Genomic DNA, 17,232 nt, shown 5'->3' with positions numbered 1-17,232 from the left:
CTGATAAAAATCTAAGCATAAAATATGTTTGGAAATAATAAGGAAGATCTGCAAATAATGTGAAACAATACAGAATAATATAGCACAAGGCTCTGCAATTGTTGTTGGCTATCTTTTGAGTTTCAGCTTTTTGCTTCTGATAGAACAGGTCAGTGACTCAAGGAGCCACTGCTCTATAAAACAAGCTTACGTCTCCAGGTTGTCACCCTCCAATACTGTCTGCACAGGCAAGTAGCCAAGTCGGGGATGCTTTGCAAAATACTTCTTTGACCGGAATTTATTCTTCAGCACCTTTGTGAAGTCCCGTACATCTTCTCCAGATGTTGTCTAAAAAAAAAAAAAATAAAAATTCAACGTTGCTAAATAGTACTGATTTAATGTCAATAATGTCAATATTATTGATTAATACTGCTGGTGCTGTCCTGAAAAAGAATACATACAAAGAAGAACTTTAAAATTTCAGTTATGCTAAAATTGCCTTTTTAGTGTCCTGAGATACGGTACAATAATAATAGTAATAATAATAGTAATGCACCTAAAAATTGTCTTCTACTGGAATATAATAGCAAGGCTTCAAATTCCCAGCAATACATAGAATTACCAATTACTTTATAAATTAGAGAAATTTTGACACAGGTTCAAGTCTTAAGTTAAATATTTATATCCAGTCTTAAAAACAACAAAAAATTAATTTTTGAGAAAAAATTTAAAAGGGCAAAAATCAATTGGTAAGATATAGCCCCCACTGCCTCCCATTCTAGACCTACAATGGAAAACTTTACCACAGGATGGGAATGGTATGTCCTACACTATTCTCTGCTGCAATAGCCAAGATTTTCATAAGCATTTTCTCCAGTTACCAAATCTCTTCCTATAGGATTCTGCCACTACCTGCAATATTCCGGAGTCAAAAAAATGCACAGATGAAGTGGTGGCCAGTGTACAGGCACTGCTCAAAAGCACAGGCAGGCATGATAAGAACAATTAGTGCCTGAAGTAACAGACCGATTCAGTGGTCTCCTTACTACCACAGAGCAAGATTAGGACATGGATTACCCACAATATTCTACAAGTTTAAGTTTACAAGTTACAATCAACATCTTCCTTCCCTCCCAGCAGCTTTTTTACTGGTCCTGACTGATGCAGCCTCTACCAAAACTGGTAAGTGCTTAGCCCCATTCCTCTCTGCTCCCTCCCAACCCACCACCCTATCCTGAGAACAAAATTAAAAATTATTCAATTGCTTTTAAAAATCCCTTTAACTGGTGATAATCACAGCAATAATGGCAGCACTACTTTGATAATACTATTCAGCTAACTTCTGCTACAAAAGCAGGGATACATACAGGCATAAAATACAAGGCAAAAATGGCAACAAAGAGATCTGCAGGAAGAAACAATAGCATGCAGTCTGCCTTGAAAGTATATGTGCTCAGACTGGGCTGAGTATTTCAACAGAACAACCCCTTCCAGCCGGTACTATTGAGCATTTTCTCTTGCAACTGCAGTAAAGAAAACATGGCCATTCAACTCCAGAATTACCTGAAGATTTGCAACAGCTTTTAGAAACTTCCAGTTCAGCCTCTGTAACAAACTACAAATTGTATTCCTGTACCTGCTTTGGGAGAAGCCTGTCAGCATCAAAGGATGCCAAAGCCGATGGACAACCATGCAGAAAATAGACAGGAAGACTTCAGTTTTGTCATCTTTTTCCCAAAGTACTACCAAGAGGCCTGGAGGCAGGTCAGGCAAACTATTCTCTGCTGTCAAAACCTAAAAATATTTCCGTATTCATCTATATATTTTAACGTATGTATAATATATGCAGTAACAGGCTCTGTAATGCATTTCAGATGAGCAATAAAAATAGTAAAACAAACCGGTGTTGTTAGGAGCTTCTCATATGTGGCTTTAAAACGTAGACAACAGTAAATTTGTGACCAAAGGCTGTTTGAACCGCTGAATTTTAATAAAAGTGAGTCCAGGGAGTGTTCACAAAATCATTCTCAAAAAGCATCTCTCCAACCACTGCACCACCCAAAGAAGGAACACGAGGCCATGCAAAGGGCTGCTTCCTCTCATGCGACAGTAACTCCAACAGATGGAACTCTGCCCCAAGGCCAAGGAATGAAAATTTTAATACCTACACATGGTAGAAATAAATGTCTACTGAGCTGCCAAAATTTTTCCTCTGGTGTATTCTTTATTTGGTATGACAACCTGATTCTCAGAAAGAGGACTAATATGACTGTGTACTGATGGAGCACTGCAAATAGTAACCAGTGACATTTGAGCAGATTTGAAAGAACTATTTTAATTTATATACAATTAAGGTGCAAATCTGAAAAATGTCTTTTTTTTTTTTTTTTGGGCACATAACCACAAAATACAATACAATCCAAAATTGTGCCAAGGAAGATGTACTATAATGTTTTCCTTTAAAAAATAGCCAGGAACTGTTGTGTAGAATCTATTTTCTAAATTAAAACTAGCAGGTACCTTGTGCACTTGTTTACATCATGATATCTTGGCTATTTCCACACAAATCAATAGTACAAGTAGTACCATTGCTACAGAACTACTTTAAAAGCAAAGAAAAAATACTTTCCTTCACTGAAAATTCAGTCCAAAGACCATGCCTTCAAACTGAATTTAAAATCTCAGTTCTTAGAGCAAGACAAAGTTGAGGAAGAAACATTTAATATCCGTGGCTGCCATACACAACTAAAAAGCCATTGTAACAATTGACAAACTGGCATCAGCGCTCTTCAATACACCAGCCAGGCACAAAGAGAGTTATAAGCAACAAACTAAGATATAATTACTTGTAATCCAATAAATATTTAAGAAACCAGGAAAGAAGTGGGAAAAAAAATGAGCATGGAGAAATATCTTTTCCATACATATCTTAAAAACCCAATTGGTGTACTCTTTCAGTATACTGGAAATATAACAAATATTCATTGGTAAAAAAGTAATACCAAGATGGTAATAAACTAATTGTAGAGCTCTGAATTACATACCATATAATATAAAAATACAATAAATATGAGAAACATGAATAAATAATATAGAATATTTATAATACATATCTATTTAATTGTATTTATTTCTCAATAGTCTCTTTTTCAAATGGAAGCCCACATTCTTATTCCTTTCACTGCATCTAGCTATGTTAAAGGACTAGACTACACCTAAGTCACCATTCTCTTAATTACATTTATTATAGCTAACACAAAACCAATTAGCTGTTTTAATACACACAGAGAAACTGATTCCCAGAAGAGATCTGAACCTCCCTAATGTATGCTGTCATTAAGCCCAGCCACATTAATATAACACAAGTGCCACTACTGAGAGGATTTCCAATTCAAAATAATCTAAAAATAAACTGTGTAGGTAGTTATGTAGGACTACTCCCAAACTAGATGCTGGGAAAAATCTAAGAATATTTTTACATGTCCATGTAAAATTCTACATCTTTTCAGACAAAGATTATGTAAAGGTGAAAAATAAACTAGAATAACTTTGCATTTTTACTACTTAAGAGAGAATTATGTTTTCAGATGCTTCCCTCACCTATCTCTAAATCCTGGATGAAAGAAAAGAAAAAAACATTACTGAAGTTATTATAAGGATTTTCTTTCCCACAGCATCAAGAAAACTAAATTGCAAGGTAGGGCAAATGCAAAATGGCATTACAGATCAGAATGTGGTAGCTACATACAACTCTGAGGAGTAAATGGTCCTAATCTGAAATTATGAAGCAATTCTTAGCTAAAGCAAATACCAAAAAAGTCATTACAAAAGAGAACATATTCCTTAACCCATTCTCCAAATTATTTTAAATTTGATAAGAACTTACTGTGCTTCTGAGAAATCCCTTTATAGCCTACACTGAACCATTCACCTGAAGACAATTAAATGGTCTTCCATCCATCTGTGACTAAGCTCCAGTTCTAAATGTCAGCTTAAGTAATGGAAGCATTTTTTTTTTACCTATTTATTGCTAGTATTCTTGATAAAAATATATTAATATGCATTAGCAGTAAGCAAGTGAAGCTAGATTTTATTAATGCAGTTTGAGGAGTACATGCATTTGTACTCTGGTTTTCAACACTGGCCAAGAAAGCAACATTTTAACATCAACAGCCTTTGAATTTAGTTGAAAAGGCAGAGCGTATGCACCCTTCCTGTTCAAGCTATTTGTACTGTAATATAATGGATTCTAAAGAACAATTCAGTGGCCTTTGGTGCTTTTATTTCACAGACCCAGGTCTGTGCTATTTTTCAGGCATTATTCCATTTAAACATATAAGCTATTCTACTAACTGCAAAAAATTTTGCAGTTCTTGACTATGTTCAATATGTAGAGAGGCTTAGCAACAAATTAGTATACCAACCACAGCGCATTGTTACAAATAGTAAGAATAAATAATACAGGATTCTTTTCATGCAATCATTTCTGTATTCCAGACCTAGACCGGATAAGGCTAGTTAAAATAGTTTGCATGTGGGTACTGATCGTGGAAGTCTAACAGGCATCTAGGTCTGTTCATATAAGGGGTCATTTCTTTTTACAGAAATGGAGGTAGCAGAGTGCACTTACATCAGGACCCAAATAAAATTCCAGCTCTCATATTCCACTTCCAAGTTAACCGGGGTCACTGCTGGACCTCTAATTTTATGCATCACCTGAATTATATGTCATTTCTTTTCTTCTGCTCTACTTAAAACTTCCCCAAGTTCCTTCCTTTCCCCCTTTTTACACTGGCCTTCCTTCCTTCACTCTAATCGAGAATGTCATTTTACGCCCCTTATTATTCCATTGTGGAGTCACCTCCTTCCTCCTGTATTTCATTGAAAGAAGGGACTTTTGCCTTACGTTACCTTATTTTACACCTAATATTACTTTAAAACCACTTTTTTTTTCTGCAGCAGTAACAGAAATTTTCATTATAATGTAAGCCATCCCTACTTCCAGGGAGAGACAGGATTCCAGCCATGTCCAGAATATATTTTTCAGTTTGTCAGCCTTCACTTGTAAATGAGATGGCTCACAGTTACACAATGTGAACTTGTTTAACAAGAGCTGAAAATTCATCTTAGATATCAAATCTGCTGCTTCAGACAAAACCTGAAATTCATCAGAAATATACCATCATGTTCTAGGGAAAGTACAATACGCCATACCAGATGTAATTTGTATTTGACTAACTCAACAGGAAGGATATCTTATCCTGCAGACAAGCAGTATTATCTGTTTCAGTACTCCTTACACCTCAATTTCTGAATTTCCTGCATATTATAGGCAATAAAAAAAGAATATTTCTGTTCCACTAAAGATGAGATTTATAAAGAAAAAAAAAGTGAATTTTTATGTCTAATCATAGACCTCCCAATCCTGAGGTTAGAATAGTCATGTAATAAAATATAATAAACATTAAAACCAGCTGAAAAAACAACAAATCTATTTAAAAAATGTTCTTCATCGTATTCCCTGACATGTGGATTTATCAATAAAATATTAATATTTAGTTATAGAATTAATGAAAATACACTGACATCACTCATTTTTTTCTGACCATAACGAAGTAAAACCACTACATTAAAGAATTTGAATTTCATTACAGAAGACACGCCAGAGAAAAAAAGAGAGGGAAAACACAGGTACTAAGTCCAACAACTACAGCAAGAAAGTCAAACAACTCAATGAATTTTTGCTACTAGAAGAACCCAAAGAATTTGTAACACTATTGAAAATTTGCTCTGCTGAATCAGCTCCAGTTACATTCTGGTCTGAATTTTTCCGAGCATGCAGAACTTTCACCACTGTTGTGCAGAGCATATATGAATTAGCTGATTAATTCATTTCTAAGGTAAAATTCTTGACTGTAAACAGCTATCTGATAAAAAAAGTGTGAGTGGTACTTGCGTATAGCAGCCCAGGCACTCATTCAGTTAAGAAAGACTCCTAGGAATCTCCTTAAAAAATTTTGTTGGAAACATCATTAGGAAAATAGTGTTACATTAGTGTTATAAAATTAATTTTTGTCAGGTACTGCTGATAAACATCTCACACCACTTCTGGTTACAAATTATCAATCTTGGTTTGTGTTGTTTTTTTTTTCCAGCTGCACATTGACTTTTGTATATCCCAGTAAATAGCAATTACACAACAGAATGAAACAAAATCTATTTCTAGCCACATTTTCATGAAGCAAGGAAACGCTGGACCCAAAAACACAGCCCCATAAAATATTAATGTGCATTACTAGAATATGAAATAATCTTTGCCATTGGTACAGCAACAGTTAAGCAAGTCCTTTTTCTCTGGCATGTTCTTACCCTTATCACGTATGTATGTATGTTAGTATAGAAAAACAGCAGTTGCATTTAATATTCAAGCTTTGTTTTACCAATCAGAAGTGAGGTTTAAGCTCTCTCAGAGGTGGATACTGCTGCCCATTTCTATAGGATCCAAACACTCCCTACATAAAATCAGCAAAACCTGAAAATTTTCTGATGCCTTCTGAAGAGAAAAGTAGGAAGACAAGCCATAGTAAACATACGAGAAAGAAATCCAAGCTAGGCACCAAAGATTATGAAAAAATATTTAGACCTCAATTCTGGGTTGTTATCCATTAGAAACACTAAGCAAAGTGGTACTCACAGGTATACAATACTCCACCATTGGATAATGCAATTTATGGCCCTTTGCTGTGCGGCCAGAAAAGAAACAGCTCTGACAGACATCATAGTTGAAATGTTTTAAGCTCCGGTACCTGTGGGGACATTAAACAAAGTGATTAGAGGTTTACTTCTAATTAAGCCTCACGAAGCAAATTACTTTCTGAAATGGGTCATCTGCTTTTCAGCAGCAGCAACACAAGGACACAGTGAGTTGGCTGGGAGTAGCTGAGAGAGAACTTTGAAGTGCGTGAGTGTGCACAACCAGAACGTGGCACGGTCAACACTCACCATGATCGCAGGCCCAGGGACAGCAGTGCCACTGCAGCAGCTGCAGGGGACACAGGAAACCTGCAGCCCTCTTAGTCCACAGAACCTTCCTACACTACACACCTCACTGAGTATTTAAAAGTTCCTGTCTCCATATCAATATAGAGAGCCATTGTCAATCAACTGCTGCCCAAGCAGCTTTGATACTGAAAGCCCTACAAGCATCAGCTTCATTCATGGACTGGGAAGAATTTAGAATTTTAAAATTTTTACTGACTTTAAACTACATTGCTTAGTTTTTCTTTTCCTCTGTTTACTATTCATGTGTTATCTCAGAAAAACTTATATAAAGCAGACTGGTTTATTTCAGTTTTTATACTCAAAAGTTAAATTAAAAGTTTGTAAATAATTTTGATGCTCAGAAACTCGACACACATTTCAGAAAATTTAATTCTCTAGAATTCATGAATTGTAAGAATAATTTAAAATTCAGTTAAAAATATACAATGATTTGTTTACTTTTAGTTGACTTTTAAGAGAGCGTATGTATAAATAGGCTAACAAACTTCTACAGTACCCCTTGTACTAAATGTAATCACCAGGAACATGATTTATTTATTTATTTAGACTAAATCAACAGTTCGGTTCCAGATTGCACCCACTGTTTCCATGCTAAGATTTTCTGACTGGATGAGGTTATATCATTTGTATGAAACTAAAATGAGCTAACTGAACCAAATTGAATAGCTACTGAATAGTTAAAGTTTAAATTAAATTGCTTCCTGAGAGTAGTTTTCAGTACCCATCCACATTTTTCCCCTGTTGAGTTTTATGTTTTGTTTTGCAAGAGAATATGTCTATAAATGTAAAAGTTCACTTTAAAAGATGCTGATCCAACTTGTTTATAATCTTTTCTCAGAGCCAGTGCATTAAATGGCTACATTTACCTTCTGCTAAGATGCTAGATGCTTTTGTTGTTGCAGATCTCTAGCTTCATTGTAGAAATTATTTAAAATGACCCATTCTAAATGGGTCTTTGTCTTCTTTTCTGTCTCTCTGCCCTCCTACACACAGTACAACTTAGACAACTGTAACAGCTGAGCCAGAGCTTTGTCACCCTATGCTTCCTCAAACAATAACAAAGACAGGAACACTTATAAAATTTCATTGCCTCTTAAGACAGGCAACAAAGTTTGATCAGATTATTACTTTAGCAAATACTCACATACCTATAGTTATAATAAAAAATGAAAAAGAGGGTTGCTAGCTCAATCCCGTAAGATTGACTAAAGCCAGCTTTCCTGAAACTAGGCAAGATGAATCTGACTTCAGGATTCATATTATTATCCTCTAAAATAACAGAAAGATGGAGAACAGGAACCACAATGAACAAAAATTCCTCATCTGCCCAGATACCTGAAGAAAAATCTTTGAAGCACTTACATTACAGACTGCTTTATATTTTTCCTAGATAATACATTAGACTCCATGATCACGGTAGAGGAAAAAGCCAGTTATGCTTACCTCTAGCCTCTACTGCAGATTCTGGGGATAAGGGATTGCATCACTTTATACACTGGAGCAATCAATTTACAAATGCATGTTAGCCATAGCAATACTTACTAAGGGTACCAACTACAGTTTAGGAGATTAACATGGAGAATATTCCCCATGTAACATTTTCTTGTAGAATTCATACCCTCTAGGGACATAGACAGGGACTTTACAAGTCTCATCACAGCAACGTATCAGTGTTTAAGGAAGGAAAGATTGATGTTGAAGGACGTTTTATACTGCCTGGCATAAGTTAGTTTCCCAAGCCTTATGCAGGAGAGCAGACAGACAGTCCATGTGTTTTCTTACTGATCACCTCCTTTTGACCTTGTGCTTACAGAACACATGGGGTGCATTCATACTTCATTTGCCATCTCTTGGATCCACCAAATCCAAAATAATCTGATGATGACAGAGGCCACCCTGTGCCTCTGTCAGCCACAGGACCACTGAGTATCTTAACCATGGCACTGCATGAGCCAGAACTGCACTGTCTCAGGCCACACTGTGGCCTCACCATGGGTGACAGAACCCATCTTAAAGAAGGAGAACAGTGGAAAACCAGACAGGAAAAAACTTCATTTGTTGGAAGTCTCAAAAATGTGGATATTTTCAGAGAAACGTTGCACCTAACACCTCTCCTCTTACCTAAATCCAACAATTGGACACTCCTTACAGATGTTGCACTTGGCCTGATGTTTTGCTGTTTCTGCAGCTGCCACACGGTGTAGAACCGGCAACCACACCATAGACTGTGGTTCTAAGCGCATCCAATCTATGAATTGCTTTACAGTTATTTCTGGCTTATTGTTGTTCTGTGGAGAGAAAAAACCCACATCCAAATTAAAAAACAAAAAAAAAAAAAAAACAAAACAAAAAAAAAACCACAAAAAAAAACAAACCAAAAAAAACCCCCCAAAAAAACCCAAAAACAAAAAAAACCCCAAAAAACCAACAACAAAACAAAACAACAGACACCCATAAGCAGATTTTCCTTAGAATTCTATGGAAAAAAGACCCCAACAACCTGATTATTTCCATGACAGTTTAATCCAAAACCATTTACAGGCTATAAGAAATAAAATGAAAACAAAGAAAACAAGTTAAGTCAGTAAGACTTTAGAAGACTAAACAGCTGTGATAGAGTGGACAGATGGTAAGAAAGATGGAGGACATAGTAGAGAAGTAACAGACTGTAAAGCAAAGCTGTCTTTCAACTGAAAGGACTTGAAAAGTAAGTGAGCATACTCTGCAGCTCAGACATACTGAAGACACGGTTATCTTCTGAGTTACGATTGATGACAAAATGATGTAAGTTAGTAGTGTTTGCATGTGTGTACTGATTGCCCCAAGACTCATCAATTTTTTATTGTGTTCTAAGCCCACAGTGTTCTTTCTAGTTAGCACATTAAACATAACACACACACACAATAAATAAACAAACAGGCAAAGAACAAGAAAGGAATCTGCCATTTATAGCCAGTCACAGCAAGAATATATCAGAGCTGATGTATTAACATGATTGTTTTAAGAAGCAAGCAAACCCACTTCCATTTTTCCTTTAAGTTATAACCACCAGAGGAGCCTAGCTACAAAGGTATTGTATTCATCAACTTTGTCAGCAATAACAAAAGAGCTCAATATTTCTGAGCTCAATATTGCTCTGAAGCAATAAAATAAAGCTTTAAATGAAAGTTATTCTTAAATGGTAACACAAGATGGAAAGCTTCTTAACCTATTCATGGTCCAAGTTTTTCCTCACAACAAAATACTTGTTTTCACTGGGCTGAGATAACTGACATGCAGCTGCACATTTTCTCTATGTTCTCCTAACCAGGGACTGAACTTGAACTACTCCTGTGAGATGAGGGATTGCAACCTCATTATCACTATAATTGTAATAATACATCAAGTATTTAAACACTGTCTTCCTGGTACCCCCCACCCATCATTGAATAGCATGGGAGATGGGGTAGATCCTTGAGGGACATAAAGGTCATTCTTCTGTCATACAGAAAGTCTGTGAATAATAAATGAAAAATATATTTCAGTATGACTCAAACCACTCAAAGCCAGTGATAGATAAGTCAAGCACCACCCCTTACTGTCTGAAGCAGCAATGTTAAAACATCAGGGGAAGCTTTACATGGTTAATTGGTCAAACTAACTTCCATAAGTATCTATAAAACTATTCATGACCTGGACAAATACTCTTCCAATCCTCATTGCCTGAATCCAGACATGAATCTGATAGTTCTGGAAAAAAGCCAGCACAACTGTGTTTTTCAAAGAATTGGACAAAAATGTAGAAATATCTGTGAAAGAATGGCAAAAGAAAATCCTCTGAAGTTCACTAAAATCTTTAATATTTGTCCATGTTCTATTCAATAAAATCAGAAATGTCAAGTCAGTAATTTTATATAAGCCATGGTGTATTTTTAATCCATATATAATTTCTGACAATGCTCAAATCAGCTGCTTTCACATAAATAAGGCACTGAAGCATTATGGCTATCACTAGCAAACATTTGGAGCCGTAGGCATCCTTGAAAAAGTCAGAGTTAGATGTGTTCCATTACAACATTCTGTTTTTAATTCTCATCTTCTTTAAACAGACAGACACTCCTTGCAGCCTCATTAACCCCCTGCATGTAGTGTGCAGCTTCACAGCAGGCTGCAAGAGCTTTATTCCATGTTCTGATCTGCTGCATAAAGGCTTGCAATATAAAAAAGACTATGCTTGAAGTTTCATGCAATTGCAAGGTCTTTTGTCAGTAACATAGTACTAAATAATTTCCTCATGCACAAGGTCAGAAGTTACTATCAACATAATTTTCTTGTTCTGTTGAGATCATGCCTTATTTCAGCTGGAAAAAGCATATTGTTCTCACAGCATCAGGTTGCTTTGAACAATGCAAAGCAGGACAACTGGCTGCTACAAATTTTTTCAACAGCTTTTAGAGCCGCAAACACTGTCAGAATCATTAAGATTTATGTATTCTTCTGGCTAAACAAAATCTGTTTGATTCTCTCCTAAACCATAAACCATCTTTCCCAGCTGCATTTTCACATTAATTTCCCATACTTATTTGCAAGAGCATATTCATTTCTGTTCAAAACACAGCAGATGTTTTTATACTCCTCTCTTCTTTTTACATCAGCATGTAAAAGTGAGTCTGTAAACTTAAGAGAGTTTGGTTTTATTTTGTTCTTCACATGAAGGTCTTTATCTTACCTGTTGGAAGCAGCTGCGCACACTGGGTTCAATGTTGCTGCCACCAAAGGCTGCCACTTCCCCAAGCTGCCGCGGGATCTGGATAGCATCGTGAAGCAGAAGGCCCAGCTGCCTCTGGTCACACATTTCTGTAGGGCCTGCCACCTCCTTGAAGAGGTCTGCAACATCAATAAAAGACACCATTTAATTCCATTTTCATGTACATCTCCTTTCATTCATTAATGCTGCAGCTCAAGCTTTTAATTTCTGTATTATTGTCATTATTACAAATGGTCACTGTCCCATTTACAAGAGTTTACCTTCATCTAATCTTGATGCATAACCATTCAAGTGAGAAAAATAAGGCCAAATAAATGAAGCTATATGGTTTCTTATGGCACATAGTGGACAGGAAGATAATATGAGAAAGCACAGCTTCACCAGCAAATATTCCTGCCTGACACACCTAATGACCTTCCATGATAGAGTGACTACATTATTGGACAGGAGCATGACTATAGATGTCACCACTCTAGATTTCTGTATGGCTTTTGACACAGTCCCCCACAACATCCTTGTCTCCAAATTCAAGAGAGATGGGTTCCACTGGTGGACTGTGAGATGGATAAGGAATTGGTTGGATGTGGCCAACAACAGGATAGTGGCCAACAGCTCAGAGTCCCAATGGACAACAATGATGAGTGATGTCTCTCAAGGGCCCATACTGGAACCAGTGTTATTTAATATTTTCATTAATAAAACAGATGAAGGGATCAAGTGCACCCTCAGCAAGTCTGCAAGTGACACTAAGCCAAGTGGCGTGGCTGACACATCTGGAGAATGGGATGCCATCTACACCTGGACAACCTGGGAACCTCATGGGGTTCAACAAGGCCAAGTGCAAGGTGCTGCCCCTGGGTCAGGGCAACCCCAGTATCAGTTCAGGCTGGGGGATAAAGGGACTGAGGGCAGCCCTGTGGAGAAGGACTTGGGGGTGCTGGTAGATGAAAAGCTGGACAGCCCAGAAAGTCAACCATATCCTGGGCTGCATCAGAAGAAGTATGGCCAGCAGACTGAGGGGAGTGATTCTGCACACTCTGCTCCTGTGAGACCCCATGTAGAGTCCAGCTCTAGGGTCCCCAGCACAGGAAAGACATGGAGCTGTTAGAGCAGATCCAGAAAAAGGCTAAAGAACTCATCATAGGAGAGATGTTCCACCACTGTGAAGAAAGGCTGAGAGAGTTAGGGTTCTAAAATCTGAAGACGCGAGGGAGACCCTATTGTGGCTTTTCGGTACTCAAAGGGGCCTTATAAGAAAGCTGGGAACACAGCTTTTAGCAGGGCCTGTTGTAATAGGACAAGTAGTAATGGTTTTAAAACTAGAAAGGTAGATTTAGACTAGTTATTAAAAATCAAATTTTTTACAATGAGGGTAGCAAAACAGTAGAACAAGTTGCCCAGAGAGGTGGTAGATGTTCTATTGCTGGAAACATTCAAAGCCAGATTAGACATGGCTCTGAGCAATCTGATCCAGCTGAAGATGACCCTGCTCATTGCAAGGCAGTTGGTCTAGATAACCTTTTAAAGCCCCTTCCAAACCAAACTATTCTATGATCCCATGAAGAATGAAATAATATTTTAGATATCTACATCTTGTGTTAAAAAACTATGATATGCTTCAGTTGGCTGGGGACAGAAGCACAATTACTCTGAACTGAGACTGGAAGTTATCACAAGTCACAACTGGCCATGTGGAATAGCTTAAAGCAAGAACAGCAGCCAGAAAGACAACCTGAGCTAAACAATAATTACATTTTCTTCCTGGATAGCCATGTCTGCTTCCATGTACTTTTCCTTCACTGATTCCCTTTTCCTAAGGCAGGTGTCAAGCCCTGCAGTATAAATGGATGAACCAGGATGACTGCAACAATGGAAAAAATTGATGCTGAAAGGGATCAAGAAAATTTTTCCAGATACAGGCACTGGAAAGGAAGATAGTGTTTGTACCTACACTCACAGTAAAGCACTGAGTTAAAAGGCCTGTCAGCAGTACAGTTATTATTTCTCATGTGCTTTCTTAGCACGTTTCTTTGATTGGACAATTTTAATTTTTAAAATGTTCAGCTAAAAACGTTAATGTTTCTGCCAACAATTTTGATTTATGAACTCTGTAGCTGTGTACATTAGCATTCAGTCAAGAGATTAATCTTTCCTGAAAACATCTTAAATGCTGAGTTTATCTAAGAAATATTTTTTAATTCTGTGATTTGTACAAATTACAGAAGAAGCAGAATAAAATTATTATGTTCATTCCAGCCGGTTTTTACAATGTCCTTTTGCACTCAATGGCTGGCTTGGATTAAAGCCCCAAGTAATCATAAAAGAAAAAGAATCCATCTATATTATGCCCTTACTTTTTCATGTTTCCCATCAGAACAACCACCAATAAATTAGAAATAAATGTAATTTGAAAATTCAGTCTGACTGCACTTCTGATCAAGAAAAAGCCAACCTTTGTTCAGAAACACTCATGAATAACTCTTATTACATGGTGTAAATTGTTTTGCCCTTCATTTGGAGCAACTGGCAAGCTTTGTCAGTGTGCTTCAGTCTAGGCACAGATTTTTCTTCTCAAAGGAGGTGGAAGCAGAAGAAAGGATCTTCACCAAAAAGAAATCCAGACAACTGAACTAATTTTTGGATTTTATTGTATTTTTCTCACCCTTTCTTGCCTAGTCAAACAGCAGCTACAGCATCTTGTCCACTCAGTGTTGACAAAAAAAACCAAACCAAGACTGACAGAATTAGGGGACAGAATTAGTACTGTCCAGCTGCAGGCTCCTCTTGGCAATCCCAGATCCTGGCTATATTCTTCCGCTGAGGATGGGACAGTTTTTCAATTTCTAAGAGTTAGTTTTAAAACTATCAGTTGATAATATATCAAACTATCAGTTGATAGTATATTTTTTTAAAAAAGAAAAAAATTGTCTTATTCTTTCTGTTTGCACCAGTCTGCAGTGAAAACAGATCATTAAAGAAGAATAATTCATTAGTTGCTGGAGCTGGGAGGCAGTAATTTCCTAAGCCCTAACACTACAGTTGACTGTGGAGCTGGTAAATAGAGGAAAACGATGCTACAGGAGAGGGAACAGTGATTAGCTAGGAGGAAAACAGCAAATACCTCTGAAGAGCTCAAACTCCTCCAAATAATTTGTTTCTTAACATTGGCAGCTGTGCCACAAACAAAGACCATAGAGGTGCAAGGAGTTCATGGATGGCACCCTCTTTTCCCAAACCCCTCAATGTGGCACACAAGAGGAGAAACTCCAAAACTGAAGGCATGGAAAGTGAGAATGCTCTTGTTATCTGGCCTACCTACTCCAAATAACCCATAAGCAATGGAGGGTACCCATTCCCTTGGAAAGGAGGCATGGCAACATCTCTCAAGTGGGAGATGGAGGAGAACTTGTTTTAGCTCTGACAGGGAGCACCCAGGCACCCTACTCACCACCAGTGGGAAAGAGACTCCATATATCACACACCAACAATCTCAAAAGCCACAAAAAGCCTCAAAAGCCTCTTTTAAATGCAATTTGTTAACATGTACATACACACTAAAGGAGTCTCAACACAAAATGCATTGATATGAAGGTTAAACTGTTTAGGGAACTCTACCAAAGTACAAGAATGACTGAGGAAGCAGAGATAAGATGATTCAGGATCTGAGTTGTATGAAAAAAAACCAGAAACCAGGAGAAGAGACATCAGTTAAATAAATCCAGCCTCACACTAGTATTTTGAGGATTACAGCCAGGGGATTCTCTAACTTAGCTGGACACCTGAAAAAAAATTACTTAATGGTTGATAAAGGGATACTTGAAAATATTGAAAAGTTTATTGAATTCCTATCAAAAGGATAATAAGCTAGTTAGTAGAAAGATGTCCACAACGCACATTTTATGTTGCATTGTCACAAACAGAATGCACATTCTAAGTTTTTCTTTTTTTTTTTTAAAGTTAGTTCCAAATGATTTGAAAATTTACTACATAAATATAAGAGTAAAAAAAACACCCCACCAAATTCCAAGGATCTTGCACATCACTTGAAAACAGAACTGCTTAGAAGGTGAGATATATTAAGTAGCCCTTCTTTTTCATCTCAAATAATAAAGATTTTACACATTAAATTATATGACCCAAAAGCTACACTAAAAAACTCCATATGGGCTTTTTTCTGTTTCTGCAACCAGTTTGGGCTTTGGGTATTAGAAACAAGTGCAGAGTGAAGTACACACAAATGCATTCTTCTGTTGCTCATAAGCGACCCTCCTTGTCAATAGAGACAAGATTAAAGATCCATTCTCATATCAGCCTTAAAGTCTAGAATCTTAAAAAGAAGCTTAATTAAATTTTTTTAAAAATCACAAAAATTTCTGTGTCAAAACATATTTTAAAAATGTGTCAAATTAAAAGATCCTACCTATACGGGAAATGAACATACAGTCTCTAGGAAGGCTGAACACTTGAGCAGCAAACATTCAGGTCAAGAGTTTTACAAAATAATTAAGGGTTCAGCCAGAAGTTTTTAAAACAAGAAATTTTGCTTATTTTACCACCAACTACTCTAAGAAGAGTTTGCCTCCCCAAGGCTAGCGGATTTTTAGCAGAGTCTGTGCTCTGCTGAGGGCTCTAACCACAACCATCCGATGGCTGTCACTCTCAGAGCAACCTGCGATTGCCAATGCCTCAGAAACTCTTAGAAGAAACAGTCAGAAGGAGAAGCAAATGCCAGGAGTTGGTTCAAGAAAGGGAAAAATAAAAAATCAGGTAATTAGTATTAAGCATCCATGCTTGAAGGTTCTGGTTTTTTTCCAAGTGACTGACTTTCTTGAAAATACTCAGGAATTCCATTACAATTTTCACTCAAGGAGGACTGAAAACTCAGTAGATGTGATAACATTTCTCTCAACCAGAGATGATTAATAGGGTATGACAAAAATCAAAAGAACCAGAAGAGCTCATATCAAAGATGAGTGTGCAACAGCTCGTGCCAGAGGGCCCCAAAACACCGACTTCAAAGTCACTGCAAACCAAGAACAGCACCTGACACACTTCTTTGGTTAGCAAAATTTCTTTTGGATTGAAGGGCTGTTCTAACAAAGATATCAAAGCCTGGCACATTGATCAGAGCTGAAGTTACAACAAAAAGGATGCATTATCTAACTATTAATTGTGTACTTCAAGAATGCAAGCAACTACTTTAATTTCAGATGTATTTCAGGTTGAAGTTACAATCACTAGGTACAAAAGTTTTCTGAGACTTATTCTCTACTAATTTTTTAGGACTTCTCACAGCATCCTTTAGAGTAAAAGTCCATCTTGTTGACATAAATTATGTAAAATCTGTAGCCACCATCAGCTGCCATTTTAATTTTATTACTAAACACAAAACAACATAAATATGAAGCTGACCTTGTAATTTCCTTATTCTGCTTCAGTCCCTG

At 37.0% G+C, this 17,232-nt stretch overlaps 1 protein-coding gene across 9 annotated transcripts in view; it reads right to left on the bottom strand.

Moving 5' to 3' along the window:
• UTRN (utrophin) overlaps positions 1–17,232 on the bottom strand; it is a 337,069-nt gene that overhangs the window by 26,804 nt on the left and 293,033 nt on the right. For all 9 annotated transcript variants that reach the window (XM_064413617.1, XM_064413616.1, XM_064413618.1 and 6 more), the window contains 4 exons: positions 11,750–11,907; positions 9,163–9,329; positions 6,674–6,785; positions 191–327 (listed from right to left, as the gene is read on the bottom strand). In XM_064413617.1, coding sequence (XP_064269687.1) covers positions 191–327; positions 6,674–6,785; positions 9,163–9,329; positions 11,750–11,907 — 574 coding nt within the window. The remainder of the gene's footprint in view (positions 1–190; positions 328–6,673; positions 6,786–9,162; positions 9,330–11,749; positions 11,908–17,232) is intronic.

This window comes from Passer domesticus, chromosome 3 (assembly GCF_036417665.1).
Source record: "Passer domesticus isolate bPasDom1 chromosome 3, bPasDom1.hap1, whole genome shotgun sequence".
Lineage (NCBI taxonomy): Eukaryota > Metazoa > Chordata > Aves > Passeriformes > Passeridae > Passer > Passer domesticus.
The sequence above is the reverse complement of the archived record's forward strand: the minus strand, read 5'-3'. Positions and strand labels throughout refer to the sequence as shown.